The sequence below is a fragment of the Rissa tridactyla genome, chromosome 5 (assembly GCF_028500815.1).
Source record: "Rissa tridactyla isolate bRisTri1 chromosome 5, bRisTri1.patW.cur.20221130, whole genome shotgun sequence".
Taxonomy (NCBI): Eukaryota; Metazoa; Chordata; class Aves; order Charadriiformes; family Laridae; genus Rissa; species Rissa tridactyla.
This window is the reverse complement of record NC_071470.1, coordinates 73,027,724-73,054,355: the sequence shown is the minus strand read 5'-3', so window position 1 is coordinate 73,054,355 and position 26,632 is coordinate 73,027,724. Positions and strand designations below refer to the sequence as shown.

The 26,632-nt window shown below is 39.0% G+C and overlaps 1 protein-coding gene across 4 annotated transcripts in view; it reads left to right on the top strand.

Moving 5' to 3' along the window:
- Positions 1 to 26,632, top strand: part of SLC10A7 (solute carrier family 10 member 7) — a 155,649-nt gene that overhangs the window by 107,212 nt on the left and 21,805 nt on the right. For 3 of the 4 annotated variants that reach the window (XR_008466545.1, XR_008466544.1, XM_054202288.1), the window contains 4 exons: positions 5,388 to 5,471; positions 16,317 to 16,482; positions 19,379 to 19,430; positions 20,947 to 21,020. Coding sequence is in view for 2 of the 4 variants with exons in the window: in XM_054202288.1 (XP_054058263.1) it covers positions 5,388 to 5,471; positions 16,317 to 16,482; positions 19,379 to 19,430; positions 20,947 to 21,020 (376 nt within the window). In the remaining 2 variants the exon portion in view is untranslated. Of the gene's footprint in view, positions 1 to 5,387; positions 5,472 to 16,316; positions 16,483 to 19,378; positions 19,431 to 19,649; positions 20,925 to 20,946; positions 21,021 to 26,632 lie in introns of those variants that run through there. The other variant, XM_054202289.1, reaches the window with a different exon arrangement.

The window sequence follows — 26,632 nt, the reverse complement described above, 5'->3', positions numbered from 1 at the left end:
CAAGGGAGGACTTAGTTCAGCTGGTCACTCTTGTTCATTGTCCTTTATTACTTTATTATTCCCATCCACGTCTTTTAGAAAAGTGCGTTGCCTTCTGTGTTCTTTCTGTAATGGGGCCGTCGTCCACAACAGGACCTAAAGTGATCAGCGCATGGGGTGGTCTAGACAGGCCTCTAAGGCACCTGAATCTGGACTGGATGAGAGTAACCAGAAGCAGTGACGATACAGCACTGAAGACAAAATTTAAAAAGATGGGTATCACAAGTAGCCTGACCTGAAGGTAGAAATGAAAAGCTTAAATTAAATATCTCACGTGAGAGAGCAGCCAGAGACCTTGCCCCTCGCTTCTGCCCTGTTTTCACCCCTGCCTCACTTCCTCGACTGTGCTCAACAAACGTCAAGGCTGAAGCTGGCCGATGGTGTATGAAGAGCACAAAAACACAACCTGAGGAAACATGTTAATTGCAGGAGAACACGGGAAGAGTAAGGCCCCAAAGGACAGCTGCCTCCAAAGTGGACTCAATATGTGCAGCACATGTGGCGCTGGATTATAATTTGGTGTGACTGGTAGGAGGTGTGTTTCTTCAGAGTCAGTGGCAGTTGTAGATGTGGGAACACCCATGGTGATACCTGCCCTGTCAGCCAGAAAGACGAGAATGGAGCATCTGGCTTGTGGAGGCAGTCTAGGCTGGGAAGTGGAATTGTCTTGTTTTTATGCAAGACAATTTGTTTGTTTGGTTTTTGCTTTTTGTTTTTACCGCAACCAGTTAAATATATCCTATCAATTAAGGATAAGCCTATGTTTCTACCACAAACTCATAAAGTAACCCACTGAATAATTTGCCAGGAGTTTTTTAAAACAGATGGTCTCTTGAGAAGAAAGGTCTGGGACTAAATTAGAAAGAATGCTGCAGGTCAGGTTTGAAGTACTGCGTGGTGACAGAATTGTTTGGAAAGATTTGCCTCTAATTCTCTTTCATTACAGCCATATCCAGCAAACACTTGCAGAAGGTGCAGTTCATGCTCATCTGAGTTGTCCTGAAATCGCTCATATTATTTAAGAGAAAAGTGCCTTTCCCAAAGCAAGAATTTTCAGGGTCTTTTTTTGAATAGTGAGTCTATTCAAGCAGGCCTGGCTCATTGATAAACCTTTAACTGAAATGCTGCTTTCCAGAATAGCACATAATGATCACTTCACAATATCAGACTTTTGTTTAAAAAGTGTTTTAAAGTAAGCATAGACAATATGCTGGCATGAAAATTTGTGATAGCTTTTTCATTAAATGGTGCATTTTATCTTTCAGAAGAGATTCCAGCAAGATTCTTTTTTTATAGCTTTAAATCAGCAGTTTGATTCTATGATGTTTTTACACCAGTTCTTACAATACTGCTTCTGTTCGTTTGCCTGTGAAGGAAGGTTCATTTTTAGGCATGGAGATAATTATAACAAGGAGGGCAGCCAAATATAATCAAACATTTTAGCACAATGTTAATTTTGGTGCAATGCAGATCATCTAGGTGTGTTTCTAAAAAATTTTGTTTCATGACAGCAAGTGGAGCCCAGAACTTAGCTTGATCCAACTAAAACCTGAGCAAAATCATATTTATTCATTCAGACAATATTTGCATTTGTAAATGTATAGGAAGGTTTGATTAACATTATGTCACGCTTTTTGTATTCTCTGTTCCTCAGTTATCACTTCTCTGTCGAAATGGATGTGATGACCATATCCAAGTTCCAAGCAAATCTAGAACCCAGGCAATGTCTGAGAGTCCATGAGACACTTATGTTTGTGAGCCTGATGAGGCTGCATGCAACAAATGTTGAGACAGTCCTGGTCAAGTTATGCATCCATTAGCTGTGGGTCCTTTAGCATTTTTGATTCCTCGTGGTTAGCCACTGTACGTCCAGAGTCTGAGTTAAAAAGGCTTTTTCTTCTGTGTGGTTGAGAAGTTCCTGCCTTCGCTTTTCTTCAGCCTTTATCTTATCTTCTGTGTCTTTCTCTGGAAATAGATTTAAGATTAAGGTAATGCAAGAGTTTATAGATGTTGTCTAACAGATAGGATCTGATAAAAAACAGTCCACTGAAATTGTCATAATACGTGGAAGGGAAACAAAGTTCAGAAGTCTGTCTGAAGAAGTACTGTAGGTGGGACAGGGAAGTCTTAATACCATAGCAGTGCATGAAGCGGGGGCAGAGCCTAGCAAACACACTGCTCCAAACCTCTGTGCCCAAGTGTGATATAGCAGAGTGTTAGGACCTCATAACGACCCCAAAAAAACCCGCTAGGTCCACACTGTTCTGTAAAAAGTTAAGGAAGGTGCTGGAGACTGGCAGAAGAATATGATTCTCAACTATACAACTGAAACAGGATCAAAAAATAGTGTGGCCATAGGATTATGCAGGAGAGGAGTCATATTAGAAGCAGAAAAACTTGACTTTTTCTACAAGAAGGAGAGGTGATTTTCCCCTTACAAATCAGATGTAGTAGAAGGACTCACTTCCTGTGGGCAAAAGGAGGCTTAATGAATAATTTATGTGTTCATTTTGACATTTTGGACTGATATGTGGATTTCTGTTTCATTTAAAATGTAGTCAGGGTGAGATGGTTACCTGAAATGTCTGCCTTTTTGTGGTCCAGATGGCAGTGAAATTAGCCTAAATGAGTGGGGTGAAGTTGACAAGGTGAGAAACCATACCCTAATATCCTGATCAGGAAAATTGTTTCTTTGAATAGAATCATTTTACTTTTCATAGGTAAATTGGTTTAGCATCCCAGCACAATACCTGTAATTCAGTTTCTAATTAAGTAAAAAACCAAACAAACAAAACAGAAACTAAAACCCCCCTTATTTTGTACCAAGTGCTTAAGAATCCACAACAGCCTGAAGACACTACTCTTGAAGTAATATTTACAAAAACTGGCAAGACGATTGCTGTTTGAATGTCTGCCTTTTTCAGCATTTATATTGTTGAACAGTTTTTCATTCCTGACTTAGAAACTGATTATGCATCCACTGAGCATAAACATTTAGTGAGAGAAGTCTAATCAAAGTTTTTATAAAAATGCACAAGAGCCACTGCCAAAGTGTCACAGTTTTGTGAAGCTATGCAGAGGGTCCTGGCATGTGGACTGCTTGGTTAAATTCACTCCTTTGTGACCCAGGCAGATTTTAAAGTTTAAAAATCTTCACTTTCACTTGAAAAAGCTTCCTTGAATACACAGTAAGTAATGCTTTTAGCTCCTCAGCACATAGCAAAAAAAAAAAAAAAGTCCAAATACAGTTTGAAAAACTATGAACCTTTTAAAATTTCAGAAGCTCCTTACAAGAATTAAAACAACAAGGAGATCATGAGTGGTATGATGGAGTTTTCTGCTCCACTTTCCGCAAGGAATCATGCGGAGAGTCCTGCGTCCCTTGGGAATGGAGTAGCTGCGCTGCCTGACTTCATGTACTCATGTGGGTGATCTGAATCTTCCCCTGCGAGCCCTTACTTCTCCCTCTTGCCTCCATGGGAAATTTAGGCGCCTTAATCTCAGTGCTCTCACTTGCACCCTACTTTGCAGACCAAAAGTCTCAGTGATGACACCATCTTCAGGTCCCCTCCAACCATCTCCTTGCCCACATTGTTAAAATTGGAGGTGATGGGGATGAGATGCTGTAATTTATTAAGTGGCCAAACTGAGTCTTACCTGATGTTGCCAGTTAAAGTAACGCATGGGAAACGGCCGTATCCCGTACATTTTGCCTAAGGTTCTCTACCTAGAGTATATTCAGAAAGGGACATATGAAAGCAAATAGTGGATTATGTTTAAAAAAATGAGTAGATTTGGTCTGGTTCCGCTCTCTTAAACTCTAAGCTGGCCAAGTAACACTGAAAGTCCCATGATTTCCTAGTGTCAGAAGTTAATTCCATTTCATGCTGTTTTCCCGTTCTGATGCCACCTGTGTGCACCAAAAGCTCAGCTCGCATACAGACAGCCCCGCTGACGTCTACACCGTTTTGCCAAGCATTGCATATACAAATGGCGTTTACAAAAAGCAGTGCATACACATGTAATCCATTGCAAAAGTGGTATAATTGGCGTTTTCTCATCAGATTATTTTCTATAGGCAAAGGTTGCAGTTGTACCTTTCTGAAAAAAGTAAAATACTTTCTGAGTTTTTGTAAAATTTCTGATTTTTTTTTTTGTTCTTTGAATTTCTTGAAGAATCTGTTTTTATGCCAAACTCACTTTTATGACCTTGTGTTGATTTGTCTAGGCAGAGTTATAGGAAGTCACGAGATTGTATGATCACCTTGTCTATCATGCCTGCAGGTAGCTTTGAAAGGAAAATAAGTGTCAAAAGTATGATGCAATCTGAGTGTAACTTATGAAAATGACGTATGTGAGAATGTTTTAGGAAAACAGCATCGTTTAGATGGAGCTGAAAAGATTCTGAATTCTGTCATAGTTCTGAGGATCTTTAAAGTGAAGTGTAAAATATAAAATAATGTGGATCTGTGAAATCCTCGGCGTTATGGCATTTACCCTCATCATGAAACAAACGGTTGTCTGTGGAAGCTCTGCCAATGCTATTTCAGTCGTCTTACTATATATTTCTTAATGCATATTCTATTGCTGTTAAAGATGTGTTAAATTATATCAAATGAAACTTCTCAGTGACCTAGCATAAAACAAATCCAATCAGAACGTAAAAAATAGTGAATATTTTCCTAAGCATTCTGAAGTAAGTTGCAAAAATCCCACAGGCTGTTTGCTTCACCTTTTCTACCTGCATCTTAAAAAATATACTTTTAGCATTTACAGTTGTAATTAAGAGATCACCTACGTGAAGACTAAGCCTGTCACTGTTTAGTTGTCTTAATGAAAGAATAGTTACATAGTTTCAATAGATCTCTTCTTTAATGTCATTGAAATTAAACATGTGAATGTCTTCACTTTATTATTATTACTATTTATTTATTTATTTGAAATAACTACACCAGTTTTTGTTGCTTGGTATTTATACAAATGGTAAGGTCAGTTGAGCTGAGTGCTTAGTTAGGAAGATTCACTCCCTGTCTGTTTAGACTATAATCCTACAAACGCTTATATATTTACTTTGCATATATGTGTAGCAGGGTTTCAATTAAATGAATATTGATGGAACTATTACCTTGGCTTATAAAATAATCAACCAGAGATTGTTTTGGTTTTCTTATTGTGGAATACCAAATGCTTTATTGTGACTTAACAATTAAACATGTCTGCACTTGTGCACAGACTTCCAAGTTTTTATGCATGAAATAAAAATGTATATTAATATGTGATATTCTATGTATGAAATTCATGGATACGAAGAAAAAGTGCGATGTTAATGGTATATTTTTATTTTGCAGCTTGGATCATCCTCCTCTGTGCCTTTTACATCTATATTCTCGCAGCTGTTTATGACTGTTGTAGTCCCCCTTATTATTGGACAGGTATGTCTTTTAAATATACATTCTTATTTAAAAAAGTAAGATAAAGAGAGCTATCTTAAAGACAGACTGGCAACCTGGTAAGCTGCCACATAGGAACAGCCTCGGGATAGTGAAGTCTAATATCAGAGAAAAGATGCTACAGTGCTCCCTGGAGCCACATTGATCTTTGTTGAGATTGAGCATCTGTCCCTCACTACCACAAACATACGCTACTGCATATCGAGAAGGGAGTTTGTGAACATAAAGTGGGAAAAATGGCAGCCCAGACTGTGAGAAATTCCAGCCCCATACAAATGAGCTTTGAGAATACAATGTAGTGCTTTTGTCACTTGCCCTTTGCCTGGGTGATGAAGGAAGTTCTCCCTGTGTAGTATCTACTACTAATTATAGGAATAAAAAATTCTCTACATTAAAAAACATATAAGGGCTAAGCAGTCCGAAGTTAAGAAATAATAAAATTAAGGCTGCTCGAGCCATTTTGCATGTGCTTTACAGTAAGAGTTTTAATTGCACAATTGTAAACTTCTTTCTGCATGACTCCTCTGTCATTTGTTACACTGGATGGAGGGTATTCACGGAATGAGCAGCTGTTCGATATTTCATTTTATACTCATTGTTCATATGGAAACGCAAGGCCTTATTTTTCATGGCATATGATTGAAATTTTTCACTGAACATAAGTATAGTAAGAGCAATATAAGATTTTCTGTGACATTTGTCTCTAGTATCTGTTTTTTTCACAAATTTTAATTATTTTTTTCTCCCATGTCACGGTGGGAATTTGCTATATTGAGACCAAAAGTTATCAGAAGTGTCCACTATTCTTGGACACCAAAACACCTGAAGCCTAATTCTTACATACTTGTAAGTATTTGTTGTTCTCAGGCATTCAGAACGCACAAAGGGAACATCAGGGATTTGCAGTTCATTCCCAAGGGATTTTCTGTTGCTGATTCTAGCATCCAGTTTAATTCTGGGTTCAGCTGGAGCCTTCTGAATTCTGTCAGCCTAAAGCAGACTTTGAAATGGAAAGGTGATTAAAATGTAGGCAAATGGAAGTGGAATCTATAAAGGAGCACCCTGGAGAAGGTTAAGAATATCTGTCATTGTCTGTGCTATGTAGAACAGTCAGTCAGTCTCGTATCAAACTGTGATTTCACATTTCAAAATTGGCATGTGCTGTAACTTACTGAAGTCCTAGTGAAGTTTGTTTCTTATATGGTCAAAAAAACCCATTAAAGTCTAATAAGAAGATGAACATGATAAGCATGACACTAGCCACCAGCATCAGTACCTGCATAACCTGGGTGTAACTATACCATGTGGAAAATGGATATAACCTCTGTGTCCCTGAAGGCTATTGAATTGCTCATGTTCTTTGAGTTAAATGATTAAGAACATCCTTATTAATTAGGACTGCAAAGTGTTGCTGATGAACCTACCTGTGTATCATATTCTTATCTCATCAAAATTAAATTAAGTCTCCACCAAAAGTGGACAAGCAAAAAGTACTTGAATCCTCTGATCCTGAAAAGTCCAAAAACTGGAAGCTATTATTTGGAAGCTTTAGCTGGAAATTTCTAGGAAACAAATAGCATGACAGCAGATCTAGCAATAATGTGACCTATAGTGATGGAGTATCAGCAATCTGTACTGCAATGTAATAAGTCTGAATATGATAGTAGATTGCTAGACAAAGTGATTGCAAAATTTCAAGAGGACTTTTGTCTATGTGTATAGTGGTGCCTTACTTTGGAAAGATGTTACAAGAAATTGCTATGTGAGCTAACTGGTGGAGTTGGGGTTCTTTTTTTGGCTGCACCAAATAGTAAGGCTAAGTAACATGAACTGAGCAGTAAACATATGAAATAAATGCTCTGAATGATCAGAAGTTCAAAATCAGAATTGTGATGAGACTTAACTGAGAACAGATGTGATTTTGGAGTTCAGATAAAGATTGAAGGAAAACCACAAGAGAATCTTAAAGCCTGTGTAACTCAGTCACAATTTTATTTAAGAGTTTGTTTTTTATAAATACACTTCAACAAGAAATAGGATGATTCTCCTTTAAAAGTGTTTGAAGCAGTTTCTGGAAATGAATGATCAACAGAAATAGCTCAAATTCCTCTAAGCATAAAGACTTTGTTTCTGAGGTTATTGCACTTGGTTATATCTGTTCAAAGGATGTGGAAAAGAGGAAATGCTAAGGGTAGCTACAGATCAAAAACGTCAAGGTAGCTGACATTGATTGTCTTGATTAGGTAGAACTGTACAAAGGTAAACCAACCTGCCCAGATAGGAATAGAAGCCAGTTTTGAAGGTGGATATCCAAAAAAATAACGTGCAGTAATCAGGGAAAAACAAGAAGCAAGAAAAGGACTGACACCAAAAGATACAGCGATGGGTCTGCTTGCCCTTCGTCCGGAGGTGGCATGGATCTGCTCCCAACTAGGTGAGAAGTATTGTATTTAGTTCGTAGACCACAGCTCACTCATTACTGAACTGTTGCACAACATGCAGCAGAGCAACATAGCGCTGCTTTGTGAATCACAAGTTGCTCACTCTGGGATTCCAGATGCGTTAGGAGATAATAGCCCACAATTCATGAATGACAGTTTCAGCAATTACTTCTAATTTATCATTTCACACCCGCAGTGTCAATTCCTTACCATGCGCAGTCATACTGTTCAGCAGAAAAGTCAATGGAAGGATGCCTGGTAAGGTTACCTGGTAGCAAAGGGCTTGATTGGGGAAAAAAAAACGAGCTTGGAACCTGCCTGCTTGGAGGATTGCTGCTCTTCAGCCTTCCTAACTCAGCTGTGATCAACAGAGGCTTTGCACTCGATCCACATCAGTGTAAAACAGAGAAAGCTGCTTAAAGGAAGCATTCTCCAAGGGCTTTATTTTCCTTTAAAAAAATCTCGCCTCTGGGAAAACCTGTGTTGCCTAAACGCTCATTTCCTGAGCAGGCTGCAGAGCTGGCTGTTTGAGCAGCCCCTGGGATATAAGCAAAGGAGATGAGAAGGTGCTTTTAGATTTGTTTTGTTTGGGGTTTTTTGTTTGCTTTATGGCAAAATGCATCGAGAGTTTTGGTTGCTTGGCTGACTTGTCAGAATTTTTAATGATGGCTGGGAGAAAGAAGTCACAATAGTGTAATTGATGCTTATTTTGTACCGTTTCTCGAACAATTTTTTCAGTGTGGCAAGACTGCTGTTGACAGGAGTCAAACACGCTTTTCTAGCCACTGACAATGAAATGTGTAAGGGGCTGCAGGTACAGGCTCTACTTAGGTGGTGGCTGCCATTTGTTAGGTAAAGAAAGGACTGTTAAAGGAGGAGGAGGATGATATGTTATCAGAAAGGCACGGATTCTTACAGATAGCTGTAAGTTAGTTACTGATACATGGCCTTCAATAAGAAGAATTGCTCTGTTCTTCGTCAGAGATATCCAGGTTGTCTAAACCTAAAAAACCATTGTGGCCTGCGTCCTCTGTGTCTACAGATGTGATTTTGCTAGTTGATGGTATGATGTTACTCAAATCAGTATTGATAGTATACTACTGCATTTGTATTTATAGAGTAAAGGATAAGACCTCTCGTACAAGAGGTCTTGAAAAGAGACATAATCCATAGTATTTTATAAAGATCTAATGTTCTGTAATCCTTGAAGATCTGTAGTGCATAAGAGCTTGTTATTTGCGTACCATTCTCATATACCTCTAAGGGGAATTTGAGAATACTTGTTATATGATAAACATGGTAATAGATATTTCATGGAAAAGATTTTTGAATTTGTTCTGGCAGTTTGACATTCTGATTTTTTTTTTTTCCTGGATAGTGGAGTTCTGATGAAGATTGCTGCTCCTGAGCTGTTGTGATTTTGCTAAAATAATTGTTTCCTTGTCTATAGATGTTCGTAATACTTTTAGCCAGCAAAATACAAGGTTTCGAGAAATGTCTAAGCAGTTTCTTCATGACCAATTGTGGGATTTGGCTGAAGACTGTTGTTTCTTTGCTTATTTTTTTCTTCTGAAGTGACAGATAACAGGAACAGTGAAAACCACTGCAATATTTCCTTTCCTCTTTTTGCAGACTTTCTCCATTCTCTACACCTAAGTGCTTATGACAGACTTTTATTTTATGTTTTATATTAAAGAGCGATTTATGATTAAATGTTAATGAAATAGAATTTTCACTGTGCTTTCATTATATTCTACTAGTTTGAACATTTTTCAAAGCAGCACACCAAAACCCGCTGTTTTCTATGAATAAATAATAAAAAGCTTGTCTGTACATTATCATTCATGCATTCTCTAGTTGCCCCATTGGTAATTTGTCTGCCAGCGTAAAGTGGGCACTTCACATTAAACAGACCTTAACTAAAGCTAAAATTAATGTTATGATTCTAAGTAGTTCTTCTTCCCAAATCTATAAAATGAAGGCAGTTGCACAGAGATCCTCGCTGAATCTAGTCACACACAAAAAAAATCTTGATGTCCTACAAGTAAAGGATTTTAAGTCCCTTCTGCATCGTTGCCCAAAATGTTCCTGAGGAACCCTATCAGCGTTTGGGAGGTGTGCTTATAAACACAACTCTAAAAGGGTGCTATGTTGCAATACAAGTTGTCAGTGAAATTGAAACTGAAAAGCTTACCAACGTATTTATTTTTAAAGAATAAGAAATTGAAAGGGAAAAGTAGGTGGCAGCTGCCAGCGAATAGAAGGTACTATTTACCTAAACCTAATGTTTGTTTATAGCGGGTGGGTGGGGGAAACAATAGTTAAAGAAACTGTTATAAAAGGGGAACAGTGTCAAATCCTTTTGTTCTTGTAACTTAAATCCACATGGAAGTAGCCCTACTTTCTCTTCAAAGTCCAGGGGAGCTGCAGGGAGGAGGAGTGGTACCCTGGGAGATGAGTGCTTCTGGAAGCTTGTTGCAGAAAACCGAGATGGCAGATAAACAGCCTTCAGACCACAGTTCGCTCCCTTCTGACGCTTGACTCAAACAGGGAACAGAACCTAGTCTCCGCAGAAATAAAAAATATGAAGAAAACATGTGCCTCTGCTACAGGTTCCCTTTACATTTTTGCCATGTTGCACCTGTTTGTAAGGTTTAAAAGCAACACTTGTAAATTACCCCAAAATATGAAAGTTAATTTTGAAGGTGGCCTCACATGGGTTTCATAAAACTTGCTTTGAAGGTGTATATGTGTCAGGAGCTATCTCTTGGGAGTAAACTGACAGACATAATGGAGTAAGATAGATTTTAGGGGAGCTTGGTAAGATGAGGAAAGAAAACAAGATGCTTGTAAGATTGCAAAAATGTGGGTTTTTTTCCATCACATCTTCAGAAAAGAAATATTAGGTTGCACACTCTGTAAAATAAGGATAGATTTGACATTTGTTGATGTCCTGGAAGGTATAGAAAGGTGGGTGAACCAATACAAAGTTTGAGACTTAACAGCAGTACATAGCAACAGGAGAATGCATGCCTTCACACAGGTACAGTCCCTACAAAATTATCTGAACAGGGTCTGGCCAAAGTGATATGAGCTCTGCTTTGGGAAAGGGTCTGTGCCTTTGAACTGCAGTGCAGACCCTGGATGTATGGAGGGTGGCTGTGCTATAGAAATCTGTGAAGGATGTTCCGCCTTAGATATGTCATTTCTACAACCCACATAGTCTCCCTACCATACCAGCATTTGATTCTTTCTACTGGTTTTCACAGTCGCTGTCAGACCAGTTCACTTTTTTTTCCCCCAATTTTCCCTTCTTTCATGTCTTCCAAGCTTCACTGCAGTAGTTCCCAATATTCCATGCAGTTTCTTTCGTGGTTTGCAATCCCTATATAAGAAGAGATATTGAGAAGTTGTGGAACTGTTGCAAATATCTAGCCTGACTCAAAGCTTTTCAAAAGACAATTTTGCGTTGCGGAGTTCGTTGCAAAGGTCTATTGCTCTAAGTAGTAATAATATTAGCTAAGAATGAGTTAGGAATCTTACCTTAAAAGACAAAGTAAATAAGGTAACTACTGCATTTAAGTATAGTGACAATCCAGCATAGTTTCAGCTTGTTTCCTTGTGTGTTTCAACACAAGGAAAAAGTGTTCTGTGTTTCTTTGTTGAAACTTTAAAGCCCCAGGTGGTTTTCCCAGGCATTTAGAAGTACATACCAATAGATAAAAAGCAAGAGGAGCAGAAACATAATAAAAACACTGTAAATTCTGTTAAACATTAAATCAGTCCAGAAGAGTTGATAGAATAAGGAAAAATCTATTTTGTGTAAGGATGTAAATAGCAAGAGATACTCTTGTGTACATAATGGAAACAGCAAAAGGGACTTCATAAGCATTTCTCCTGTTTTTTGCATTTCATGGGTTTAAAAAAAAATAAATTGAAGTTCTAGATATTTTTTAAAAGATGTACTGTATTACAAATGTCAGAAATTATTCCATTCCATGTACATGGGGGGAGCTTCTTGCCCTATTTAGTTCAATTAATAATGAGCATTAATGAATTACATTGTTGATTGCCTTTTTTATCTTGTATGTCCAGCACTTGAACAGGCAGGTGGAAACATTCTCGTTGTATTTCACTGACAAATTTCTCTGGGTATACAGTGTGACTGTTGCAAAGGTACAATTAGATAAGTGATTTTTTTTTCTATAATATATCTTATTTTTGTGTATGATCTTATAATAGATGGGCATTATTTACCTGCTTTCCTGGAACAGCAGATTATGTTTCTTTGTACAGAGAATGTTAAGTGAATTAAGCACCTGAGGAGTTAGCCCATTTGCTTGGGGAGGCTGGTGTTGAGACAAGGAGGTTACGGCAGGATACGGAGCAGTCTGGAGGAAAAATACTGCTAGAAGAACTCAATTGAAATGGGGACACAACTGTTAATTCATGTGTAATTACATTCCTTTGTTGTTAAAAATTAAATCCTGGGTGAGAGGAAAGTTTGAGCCTAGAACTGCGTTTTGAAGCAAATTTGAGCTGATGCCTTTCCAAAAACCTTTGGAGATTGCCAGGACGTAGTCACCAGGAGGTAGTTACCTGATGGACAGATTTATGTTCCTTTATCATCTAACTTTTCTGTGAGTTTATCAGCATCTTTCATCATGCAGGCTATTTATAAAATATCACCTACTACAAAGTTTTGCTTCTCTTCCTCTCTTCTCTCCACTAAACCACAGTTTGAGGAAAGGCTTCGCCATGCACTGTTCTTTCACGTGCAACCTCTGGGTCAGCCATCACGAATTCCCTGTTCTTTGAGACCGGCATTTAAATCTGCACAAAAATCTTTGCAGCTTATTGTGCTTCGTGTGATCACTGCCACAGGACCAGAGTCCCCAAAGCCCTCCTTGCAGAAGTAATTCTGCAGGAGTCTCAGCAGGGATATGGGCTGCAAGGTTGTACCTTAAAAAACTGTGCATGCATTCCCTGCGATATGAGAGCATCCTGCAGCATTTTCCCCTCTAAAGTATGGTTTTAAATGCTTTTTTCTTTGACATAATGGTTATTCTTCGAACATCTCTGCCTCCCCCCACCCCAGGGACATTGTTTTTAACTGCATTTTTTTTTTATGTGAGGCATTCCCTTTCATTAGGAACTGTGGAATTATTGCATCTGAAGAGTACTCCCCTTTTTGCTCTTTTCCATCAGTTTGCCAGTCTGATGCATCTATTTTGGATGTCAGTCATTCACGTTTCTACCCCAGGCTGTAAGTTAATTTTTTCACAGGAGTATCAGTTCATATGTTTTCTCAAATGCTTATTTTTCCAGTGCTTGTCTCTCCCTTGTCCCCCATTGTACTGGTATGTACTTCAAAATACTGAACTTTGTCATTTCAACGGAGAGGCGACACACCATGGTGCACAGTATGGTGCACGAGTCTGGCATCCTTCGTACAGGCCATAACGTGCAAAAATGATTGTGTTAGCTTTTGCTGTGTTTGCAGACAAATGAAGCCTAATATCTCTGTCCGGGCTCTGAATTACCTATGAGATTCTGTATTTAATCATTTCAATCTGCGTTGCTCATGGCTTTTCGACCTCTATTAGGCTTCCTGTCAGAGAGTGACGGCACCACAGAACAACAAGGTTCGCTGGCTGCCTGCCTCTGTACTTTACTCTGTGTTGTCTTTATTGTATTTGTGGGATCTATCGTTATTTCACTACAAATCTTCACTTTTTGTATTTTAAGTTCTGTGTTAACCCTGAAAAGTTATAGAATCGGGTTAAGAATCAAAAGGCTTTCAAAGCATTCTTGTCCTGAAACAACTCTGCAGGGCATGAATAAGTAACAAATGGATTGTTTTTCAGTCAAAATGAATCAACTGATGTGAGCTTCCCTGTGAAAAGTCTAGTTGAGTTTTTACAGATACCTCTAGGGTTATATTTCTCCGCTCTTAAGTTGTACAAGAATTTAGATTGTCTTGAATCAATGATCGTAGGCTGAATCAACCTCTGAAATTACAGACCTTCTTGAACCTTGTGAGGAGATCAAATTGTATGGGATTCTGCGTTAGCGAGGATGTATTCCGTCTGTGTTTTTACCGTATACGATTAGCATGACACTGGGTTGATTAGATGATTTCCTGAAGCCACAATTTAGTTCTTCAGGGTCCGACTATGTAATTATTTTTTTTTTAAACACAATGAGCAGTAGGAAGCCATACTGGTATTTACGGTTGTCGAGTCACAGTAATTCCAGATGAGATAGAGGTAGATATTTTAAAAAGACATCAGTCAATTGAAGATTTTTGAGAAATACTGCTTGCAGTTTCGTTTTTAAAATGTTTTTTTTTCTCTTACATGCCAATCCATGTTAAATTGTTATTATTGTCATGCAAGTTATAATTATACCTTGTACAGACACGAGATTATAGTTCTTGTAATAAATACATCCAGTATAAGTTGTACTGTCGCATAGTTAAGCATCGCTTTTCAACATCTTGTTACTTTCAGTATAAATATTATAGAAGGACCGTAAATAAATAGGTGGTCTTAAGTAGCTTTTGTTTTTCCCTAATGTGACCTTGATTTATAGGATAATAGGATTTTTTTTTGAACTTCCTTAGAAAACACTCACTTTAGAGGTGAAGAACTCTGCTTTTTGCTTCTGATAATTAGAGTCCCAAATCTGCTCAGGTTAGACTAATCTGGTCTTCACATGTGATGTCTTTCACACTGCGTACTAAATGTCTTCACTCAGCTTTCTTGCCTCTCTTTCATCAACGTAGTGGTTTATTCCTACCCGGTGGCATGTGAGGAGGTGGCTGAAGGAGCTTCGTTGCATGCTCTTTCAGGAGCTCAGCCATATATTCTGAGTGATGTTCTCTATTTAACATCTGGCAAGTTGAGTGTTTTTGCTGGGGTGCTGAGCATTCCCTTGCGTGGTTTCTTGTAAATCTGTTATTTTTCATCAGCGGGAAGCACAGAAGTGCTGGGAGGTAAGTGCTGGTCTTCAGCCTGCTTAGCTTTGTGTGAACCCCATGTGCCAAATTTTTAGTATGTGCCCTGCCATGTGGTCAATGAAGTCTGTTTGTTGCGGTCACTGGGATAGCTGCTCCCAGGACTTCCCTGTTGAGAGACGTGCAAACAAGCTGGGAAGGCGGTGAGGAAAACTCATAGCTGTAAGGTCAATCCCACAGCTTTGGCAGTTAGTGTGTGAAAAGGTCCTGTGGTAGCATCGGGGATGCTGCTTTGATATTAATCTTGAGTATCCGTAAAATGTTCTGTATTATTAAACCGATAGCAGTGATGTTTATTAATGGTACTGCTATGGGAAGGTAACGAGACACCTTTAGAGCCCTCTGGTAGAAGTGTTTCTGGATCTCGTGCTATTATTTCTGAAAGAGCGTGGTAACAGAGAACACTGGGAGGTCTCGGGAGAAATTAGGCAAGATAATGTGATTGCTGAAAAATTAACACAAGTCGCAGCTGTATGATAAAAGCTTCAAAAAGTTTTTTCAAACCATATAAAGTAAAGAGAAAAACTAAAGTGACTCCCCAGGCAGGGCTGAAATAGATGCATCGTATCTGCTGAGGCTTAGCCCTGTAGTATGTGCCATAATTTGAAAGTTGAAGTTACTTTAAAATTTATGGTTGTTTCTAAAAAAATTCTTGAAAAACAACTTCAGATTTTGTTTCCTGACAGTGCAAAAGTTCCGCTAAGTACAGTAGGTTTGCTTGTTTTCATGTGTTAATTCTGGTATTCTAAAAGCGTGCAAATGGCGTTTGTCTTTGGATTTACAAAAACTCTAGATATTCAGAGTTTGAATTATTTAAACTCCCACAACACATGCACTTTTGCTTTTCAAGCTTGAGTTATAATTTAATTAAAAACTTCTGGTGCATCGCTAGCTATTTAAATATTAAAATGTTCCATGGATCACTTTCGATTATCTACCGTCATGAAATTCCTGAAGATGTCAGATTTTTAAGATTCCCAAAGTTGCACTTGGAATTGTCTGTTGATGCAAAGGGGACTGTGATAATTACATACATCCATTAGTATCAGCAGAGGAGATAAACTTTGGGGAGGCTTAATGGGCATGTCTCAGTGACAGCTAGCAAAGAACATTTGGCATGATTAAGGATGGATTTGAATGTACTTGAAAATATACTCTCATTATGGACGCCCAGTGGAAGTTGCACTACAAATGTTAAATTCCCCAGAAGAAGAGTTGTGTGGCAGGGAAGCTTTGAAATCCACTGTGGCCGTCATCCAAATTACTCTCTTCTCTTTGTGTCTTTCCGCTGTCAGATTCACTTTGTGATGCCCGACTTGGCTCCCTGCATCTTTGAAAAGAGGCAACCTGTTGGTTTCTGTGTTTCAGATTGTCCGAAGATACATCAAGGACTGGCTGGAAAGGAAGAAGCCTCCATTTGGCACTATCAGCAGCTGCGTGCTCCTGATGATCATCTACACAACATTCTGTGATACTTTCGCCAATCCAAACATTGACCTTGATAAATTTAGCTTGATCGTAATAGTGTTCATAAGTAAGTTCAGCCTTAAAGCATCTCTTTTATCTGGGTTTCAGGTGTGTAATGAGCTATATGTACTGGAAAGGGTGGAGCTGCAGGGATACTGGCACAGGGCTAGAGCTTGTGCTTTTAATGCATCTAGTAAACCAGGTTACCAGACTTCTTGGGGGCTGGATGCTTTTAGGAGATTGAGTACGCATTTAGAGAGGGATGAACCTGCTGGTTAGGGTGCCTGAGGTTGCGCAGTGGTCCTTCCTTTCTAAAGGAGCATGATACTACTTTTCAAGTGTTTACAACCATTCTGGTTTGGCTTCTGTGTTATTAAACAACCATAAATGCACAGATGCATTCCAAACAGAAAGGAAAGATTTGTCTTTGAGCTATTACTCAAAAGCACTCCTATAACTTTTAAATAGCTCTTCCTTACCATATTATAAACCTAGAAACTAGTTGGGAGTTCACATGTGTTGATATATTTCTGTGGATGAACACGTTTCTTTGCGGAGTTTGTTTTAGAAGCACTCTAGTCATTCAGCCTTAAATAACATACACATGAGAATAGACTGCTGGTATCCTTGCCATCAGTTAAAAATACACTTGCAGATCACTGCCTCCCAGGGAAAGGCACTGGTATGCAGCCACTGTCTCCTCTCCCAGTAGGGAATTCCCGTCTTGCTTCAGACTGTCCAGAGACAGGAGTTTCAATTTGCTTGGGGGAGAGATAACTACAGTATAAATCACATCTCATACACTCTGAAACTGTTAGATTTCAAGAAATCAATGCATCACCTACCTTGAAGTGTGTGTGTGTACATGTTTCTGTCTAATAAAAATAATGTATCTTCTATAAATCCAACCTCCACTAAAGTCAGTAGGAAATTTGCCCCTGCCCAGTTCTTATTCTATCCTAATTGTGGCAGTTTTTTGGATTATGAAACACTATATGCATTTAAAATTTTACATGGAGTTCTAAATGGTACTGGATAAATACTTTATTCTGAAAGAAAAGAAGGAGGAAGCCGTGCTAAGGAGCTTTTTTCCAAAGTGGAGGAAATAATTGTTTGCATTGGCACCTGAGAAGGACCACATCCCAGACGACCCTAAATCACTGCAGAGTTGTCAGCAAAAGAGAGGGACGTGGAAATTTTCAACTCTGACTTAACATGTGGAAAAACGCAGAATTAAGTAATTTTATGTTACTGTGCTGACTACTACTTTGAAAAAAACTTCTTTTTTAGTTAAAAAGGCATATTCTTCCTCGAACGGTTGGCGTAAAGTGGTTGCTTCCATTGCCATTCTTGTCCTTTCTTTTATTTCTCTGCAAGACAACTCTGCATTTGTGCCATGTGTAATTATAGATACCACTTGCAGTGCAATACACTAAAAATCATTATATATACATTTTTATTGCCAGTGTGCATAATCAGAGATTCTTACTGAGAATATTAACATGAGCATTGAAACTGCTTGGAACATATTAGACATTTGTTTTTTTCTAAAATATTTATAAAACCAAAAAACAAGGAAGTTGTGGAGATGGATACGCACATTGTATTCTAGAAAAAGTTTGTGTTCTGCCATTGGAGGTGTTGGCTGGATGTGTGTGTTGTGTTATACCAGGATGTGAAATCGGCACAAGGAGTTTGAGATGAAACTGCATTTATTATTCTGCTCATTAATGTTTTTATGTAATTTTTTTGTTAATATTCTAGCTACAGCAAAATATGCACAAAGCATAATTGGTAGTAACACATGCTTATTGCTTTATGGAATTATATGTATTAAGGGGTTTCTTTTCTGTGCATATTAAATTGATGTACTTAGTTGCAGAAAAATTGTAATTCAGGAACAATGGATTGCTTCCTGAGTTCATGAAGGAAGAATTAAGTGCATGCTGAGGTGACATTTATACATCCTAGGAAGTGTATGTAAGAGAATGGAAAATGTCACTGCTAATAGCTAATATCCCTGCCATCTTGCCCAGTTGCAAACTGGGGTCAAAATCAAATGTATTGCCTTGGCTTGCACTACTGTATGGGACACATGAGCCTTACTGCGTTCACGAGTTTTGCAAGGCAAAGGGAGAGGACCCACCCCAGATTCTGCTGCAAGTACAAGCCCTTCCCTGCGTAGCCCACAACCCCCCAGGAAAGGCCTGTGCAGGTGGCAGAGTTTCTCCTCCAGCTCTGTGGGGAGTTCCTGTGCTCCGACATGACGCTCGCTTTCTGCAGTCCCAGCAGCTACTCGCAGCACAGCGGGGAAGCCGCCTGCTTCTCCCCATATCTCTGCAGAGCAAGGGTGGGCTCCGTGCATCCCACAGCCCCTGTGGGTTCAGGAGAGCTGGCGGAGAGGAGAGCTCCCCTCAGGATGCTCAAAAACCCTCCGCGCTTACAAGGCTGACTGAGCTTGAGCGAAAGCTGCTTTGTCTGGTGTACGCTGCCCAGTTCAGAAATTAGCCTTTGTCTCAGAGGGAACTAAAATGTCTGTGATGGTCTTCTTTTAATAGTGATCATTCATCAGGAGAGCAATATACCCAGTGTGTGAGAATATTTACTGTCATCATGCTTACACATTGTACTTTCTCCTGTTAAATAGAAAAGGGCTAAATTTAAATACTTGGCAAGCAAAGCATGTCTGAAAGATTTTGTGTCATCAACCCAATAAGCAAAACTAGTGCAAACAGATGCACAGCGTGCGGTAGTGAACGTTCCTGCCATTCATCGTGTCAAGAAATACTTGATTCAGCAGTCTTTAATGGCTGCCTGTCACTGGATTTCTCTGGATAGACTTGGTCCAGCCTAACTTCTGACCTGTTGTATGGGGGCAAAAGGCATGTACACAGCAATTGCAGAGATTTAAGTGGTCTTTACTTCTGAGAGCTAAGTCTAATTTTAACGTTTTTCTCTTTCAGTATTTTCTGTTCAGATGAGCTTCATGTTTTTGACTTTCCTCTTCTCTACAAGGTAACTGAACGTGCTGAATCAGAACCTTTGAATATTTTTTGTGTGTGTTATCTTTAATTTGGGTGATACAAATTACGCAAATGTGTAAGGGCAGGTTTCTGAATAGGGGTGACCTCATTTTGGTATTTCATATTGTCCTTACTGCATTTTCTCTGTTAGAGTTTCATAGGCTAAAAGAGCAGGACCTGAATTCTGTCCTTTCTTGTGTGTTAATTACAGAGTTGTTAAATCCCAATCAATCACTGCTATACCTCATCCACTGAAAAAAATGGATTTGCACAGATGTCACTGAAGGTATAATTTGCCCTGCAGACATGCTGATGACATATGAGAGAGAGAACTCAGTTTGACTTTTTACATCTCAAGATACATTTGCTGGGCTGGCAATTCACTCTTCTCTGTATATGTCAAATTTGTTACATTTATATGGTGATTCTTAAAAGACAGTTGTCCTGAACTAATGTTTGGTAGAGCTATTTTTTTCTTTTAAAATATCAACCAGGAAGAACAGTTGTACCTTCACTTCTCAAAAAATAGTACCATGAGAACAGTGTTAGGCGTTGGCTTAGTGGATCACCTGAGCTGGTCAGAGTAGCCACCGTTGTCCTCTCACTTAGGCTTACTGGAGTATTTTTCTTAGCAGCACTCTGCTGAATGGGAAGTGCCACAGTACAGCAGACTCCAGACATATGCTTTATATAAATTACACAATATCCGTAAGGGAGAATCACAAAGAAGGGTGCAGTGTCTTAGAGCTACTTATGCTCTTTTAGTGCCACGAGAAAATTTCTCTGCGACAAGATCGTATACCCTGACCTTAGAAGGCATTTTTAAATAACTTGAACTGCTAGACCTAACCTGGGGGAAAAATATGTCCCAACTGTAAAATCTAAAATGCAACTCGGACAGTAAGGTAAATATTTAGAATCTCATAAAATGATTCCTAATTTGGACCAAACGGTGCTCAATTTGGCCAGTTATGTATCTTGCTCTGTATGCCATTTTTCCATCCTTCCTGGCCTTACTCCCAGTGTGTAAAGCCTTAGGTGCAGTTTTTCTCTGAAGTGGAAGGTAACTACATATTCTAAGGAGTGCTCATAGTGTAGACTCAATATACTATCTAAATTGAGCATTTTGTTAACATTACACACTAGGAAAAGAAATCGTAGGTCATTCCCTTTTTTTACAGAGGCAAGCTGGCCACTGCTGTGATAGGGCATGTTTGCAAAAATAACCTTGTCTGGAATAAAGTTGTGTCCTACATACCATGTGTTCAGAATTCCTCTCCTTCACACGGGAGCATATTCATTAGAGAGTTTGCCACAACTGAGAAACAATTCTGCTTTTAAAAAAAAATCAAACACTACTGTTCATTTGTGGGTAGACTTATTTCTGTCACTAGACCTGATCAAAGAGAAGTGAACGTGCATATGGATCCTCAAAGTAATATATTTGATCGATGATGTTTTAAGAAGGTTTTTGCTATCAGAGGTTATTAAAACTCTTTCTTTTCTAGGAATAACTCTAGTTTCACACCAGCAGACACAGTGGCTATCGTTTTCTGTTCCACACACAAATCCCTCACCCTGGGTAAGTTGGGAGATAAGCTTTTGAGCAAAACAACAGTAACATTCATACCTTGCTGTGCTGAAAAAAAATGTTGGTTGCTGGCTTTTCTGCTTAAAATGGTTTTGGTTTTAGTGTGACGAGTATGATACTAATAGTAGGATAATATTCTTGCACAGATAAAATAAATGCTTATTACAGGGCAGACAACATAGTCTTCTCAGCTGAGATTTGTAGTGGTTATACAGTAAGACCATCTTATTTATGGAAAACTGGATTTTTCTTTCTGTTCTTATTCTGTTCTGTTGCCTAATCTAATATTGATAAAATTTCAGATTTGTTATTGAAGAGATTGTAAAGTATATCTACCCACTCTCACAATAAAATTTTACACCTAAAAGCTGGGATGTACACATGAAAATCAAAGCATAAGGTGTATTCAAAAATTGCAAATAGCCAGTGCTGCCTTTTGCTTAAGATGAGCAAAATATATGTGTTCATTTTAAGTCTGCAGATAATTTGGATAGTTTTATTTATTAGAATTCATTTATCAAAACATCACTGAGGTATTTGTCACTTATGACCCCTTAGTAATAATAAGATGTTCTCATGGAAATTCACAAAATACTGCTAAATCAGTTATGCGTACAGCCACTTGCTACTGCTTGATCCATTATATTCAGTCAGTGAAACGACTAGCACTTGAATATTTTCTTACTGTTTTTCCAAAATACGAAAGCATACATTTGATAAAGCATATGCGACTGAATTATATGCCTTTTCAAGACTGTATCTGTCAAAGAGAAACACAGCTAGTGTCAATTACTTAAAGGTAAGAGCCTGAAACAAGGGAAGAACAAGTTGGGACTTAGGTGAGATGTTTTGCAAGTCAGTTTGATGTAGCGAAACTCATCTCAGGGTTCTTTGCTTCAGCCAGGCCTGTGCTGCAGAACTGTTAGCAAGTGCCCTTGAAAAGTCTGTGGGAAGTGAAGGAGATCCTGGAAGACAAGAAAAAGGCAAACATAAGGCCTCTTTTTCACAATGGAAACGAGGAGGGGACGAGGAATTATAGATCAGTGAGTTTAACTTCATTTTGTAGAAAACTGCTGAAACAAATAATGAAATAAATTATTTTAACAGTGTAGGAAGAAACAAGGAAATGAGTAACAGCCCCGTAGATTTGTCGAATGCGTATCATACCAAACTAACCTAATTTCCTTTCACACAAGGTCCTGTGGGTTGCAGAGAAGTAGCAAAAGTTGTATGGCTTGAGAGCATTACGGCTTTTGACATTTGCATGATGTTTTGGGCTCCATAATTCAAAAATGATGTGGACCAATTGGAAAGAGATCAGAGGAGAGTGCCATGAATGATCACAGATCTCAAAAATGTGACCCCACAGGAAGGCTGAAACAATTGGGATTGTTGAGAGAAGATAGCTCAAATACAGTAGTGATCTACAAATGCATAAAAGGTTGATGCAAAAAAGAAAAAAAAAATAACTCTTTCACTGTGGACTTTGAAAAGGGAAGAACTTTGTTACTGTAATGGTGACTTGAGCTAACAATCAGGGAAACCTGTCTAATGTAAAACAGTTTAGCTTTGGAATATGTTGCCTATTGATGTCTTGAATCTCCTATCATTGTAGAGGAGCCTCAGACAGGAATTTGATAGCTAGAGTTGATCCTGCCTTGGAGCAGAACATAAATTAAATGACGTTAGGTCTTTTTCAGCCAAATGTTCTATGAAACTGAAGCTTCAACTAATGAATGAGCTTATGTTCAGGAGGACAGTTACACTTGTATTTATAGAAAGTAACTCCATGTGTAACACACTACTGTACTTGCTATTTGGAGATGCGTATAAAGTTAGGACACAACTGTGATACTACAGAAGAGAAGCTGGTTGTATTTAACAGCACAAATGTGTAAGTTTCCCCTTCCCTCCACAGTGAAAATAGTTTTATATACGCTCTGTTGAATACTTCTGCAGCTTGCCATGACCCTAAGAAAATAAGCACAAAGCCTTTTTTTAATATTTAAGTCCTAGAGGGGCTTGCTGTCACCCAGAAAAAGATGAAGACTCTTCATTTCTTTTACTCGCTGTACCAAACATCCTCATGCAGCCTGTCTTGACCTGCACCCTGTGCACACAGCTGAGTTGGTTCACTTTTCTTCTGCTGGTGCACTCTTCTTTTAATATTTTATTTTCTCCTTTAGAAGAACGTAGTTTGAGGTTCCTAGCTTGATGGATTTTTTTGGCTCACACTTTCCCAATTCCAGGTTACTGCTCTCATTAGCACAGCCTGATGAGTCAGGCTTTGTATTTTGCAGCTTTCTTTGCCCCAGAACACCAGCAAAAATACTTTGGCCACCTTGACTTCAAGGACTCCTACAGCTTCTCCCAACCATACATACTTTTACCCTGCTAATACCCATGTCTCACGGATAAGTGTGCAAGTTGAAATGACACAGGCAGATGGTGCAATGAAGTATTGTGGGACTGTTTCTCAGCTACAGACTGTTCTGTTTGTCAGCTTCAGGACGGACTGCTTTACCTTCATCCTTGAAGAGCTGGTGTCTCATGGAAAGCAAGTTTTCCTCCTAGGAGGCTAGTCACGAGATTTAATTCATTCTTAGGCTGTGCACTTTTGCACTACCTTTCCATACTGCCCAGGGCCTGCGTTGAGATTGCTGGGTGGTTGGGACCTGTGCTTCCCTTGCTGTATTCCATCTCTGGGGCTCAGCTTTGTCAAGGTTTCTTTGAGGCTCCCAGGCTTGTCTTGCGTGGGGCCAGCAGCAGAGTGACCTGAATTGAGTGCCATTTACCAATGGGGAAACGCTCTTTTTGGTAGTCCCTGGGAGCCCATCTTTAGGAAGCCTGAGGGTCCCCCTGCTCTTCTGTGCACCCCTACACAGCGTGTGCACTACGTAGACATGGCTGCTCTGTATCAGTTTCAAGCTGGCTGGTTTTGAGACCACTGGTATTTTATTCTCTTCAGTATTAGTACCGGGTCCAGATAAGATAGAGCTGCATAAACACACATTTCTATGTAAACAGGGAGGATCGGGTTTTAGAAAGCTGTCATGCGACGAGGCATGCCCCTAAGCTGATGATGTAAAGAGGAATGTTAACCAGAGCAGCTAGCATTTATTCCTTCACTGAAGGTAAAAGCAGAGTAGATCTAATTTGTTTTTAAGGATCAGCCATTTCTGAATGACAGTTAAATCTATCTACACAGCACAGTCTTGTCCACCCTGATCTCAGCAGGAACAAAAACAGACATAGGCATTTTGGCCCTTACTCTTTTGTTGTTCTGTCACATTTCTGCTTGTCCAGAGGTGTTTACTATAAACCATACAATGAGAAACCTTCTGTTCTCTTGCAATGGAGAGAGTTTTTCCCTCTCCTTTCGTCATTACAATGCCTGAAAGCACAAACACAGCTCAGGGTCTGGTTTCAAGCTCTGCTTTGTTTGTCTTCAAGATTCCAGTGGTAGTGTGTAAATGACCTCCCAACACTTGTTCTTTCGCTTTGAAACTGATTTCTCTCAGCTTGGCAGGTGAAACTCCAAATAGGTACGTCTGGCCCATTCCCTGGGGAGCTTAGAATGGCACCGACTAAAGTGGGAGAAGAGCTGACAGCTTTAAAGCTTTAGAAGTGGTAATAGCGGAGGCATGAGAAGACTTTTATAAGTCACTTTCTCCCACACCATATTATGAAACCAACTAATTCCCATGCAGTGCATGCTCATGAGGCCAACTGCCACTTCCACTGTTGAATCCATGAATAAGTGCTTGCTCTGCACGGAGATGAGTGCTGTTCCCATATGCTGGGTTTTATTTTGTAGACAGAACAGTTGACACACTTTTTGTCTCAAAGATCAGAGTGCAGGGCATGTTTGTGCAAGGACAAATTACATAGGGTAGGTGCCTTTGTGTTTCTTAGTTAGGAACGCAAGACGGTATTTCTGCATAGAGGTGGGTGCTTTGGCAGGTTTTTTTAACACAGAGCATCACATATGCAGAAAAGCTAATGTTTATTTGTATTCCACTTAATGAGTGGAACAGGATGTAAACTTAAAAGGAGCAAAGATAAATATAGTATTCACGATACCCTCTGGCGTATTCACCCACACTTTGTTCTCTTTCTCTCCTTCTCCGTGCTCACATATATGCACAGTACATGTGAGCACACACATATGCGGACATTTGATGCATGGCTTTTATTAGTGCATTTGCCATTGATTGATTAGTACTTAGTATTAGTACTTCTTCTATTGATTGATTGCAGATGAAGTGACTATTTGACCTTTAATTATGAGCCTTGCTATTGAAAATGACATTGAGCTATGGCTTCACATAATCCATCTGGAAAGCCCGACATGATGCCATTCCCTGGAGTTCATTCAGTGAGAAGAGAAGAGGCCTCAAGGAAGTGCAAAGCTATCAGTGTGGCTCATCTAAAAAAATACTGCAGTTGTTGCTTGCACTTACACAAAAGTTGCAGCCAAGTACAGAGCATTATTTTATTTTTGCAGAGTGTGACTCGCTAGCTATAAGTTATAATTCCAAAAGTAAAATGCAGGATTTTCAAAACATACTTTTCACTTTATTTCTTTGTATTTACTATGTAAAATTAATTTGTCAGCAAAAAATGGAGTACTGCGATCTATTTTGGCTACCACAAGTGCAAATGTTGGCACTGTAGGTATGATGAACAGCAGATTGGTAACAAAACAAAACGACAAAAATAACCCCACCTTATAATAAAATCAGGGTATTGTTTGTGATACAGAGTGCATTTCTCCTTATTTGGATTTATCAGTGCAGTGGTTCTTTCACCATGGAATTATTAAAGTAATGTAATCAAAGTATCTAGGCTACAAAATATTTTTGGGAAATAGAGTTTATTTTGCGTATAAACGCCAGCATGCTAACGTTCTTTTGGTTTAATTTCATTCAAATTTATTTTTTAAATACTCAGCTTCTTACTGCACGAGTACGGAACTGATAGTCTGTACTTGAACAATTCGTAAAAGCCTGCTGTAATGCACAAGTAGATTCACAGACAACTCAATTGTCTGTGAGCGGATCATCTAGGCTATGGATTAATCAGCCTGTGCCTTCCCCCAGGTTCCCCAGCTGCACCGTGTGACAGCGTGCATCGTGCTCTCATATAGCTCCAATCTGCTCACAGCTATCTATAGGTTGCTCATGTTTTCTACAGATATCTCCTTACAAGATTTTTCAGAGACAAATAATATATTTGCACACCCTAAACCACTGCTGTTTAATATTAGCTGGCTTTTTGCTTCATCTGATTTTTCATATGCCCAGTGTGAAATGCTGTACTAATCAAGTGCAGACTCTTCTTATTGTGTGGTGATAATCACCTTTCTCCTTTAGCTAGAAAAATACCAAAATGTTCGAACTTGTGTTGAGATAAAAGGTAGATCATTTTGATTTTAAAAAGGAGGCATCTCTTAATAATTCTGTAATAGAAAGTAAGATGGTAAAATCAGGTGCGTTGCCCTAAGTGAGTACTGAGGCTATAGCCTGTGGTATTTTTGAAATGCAGTGGTTTTTCTCTGCTCCTGGCAGAGAATTGTACTCTGAGGCGATTATTCATCAAGG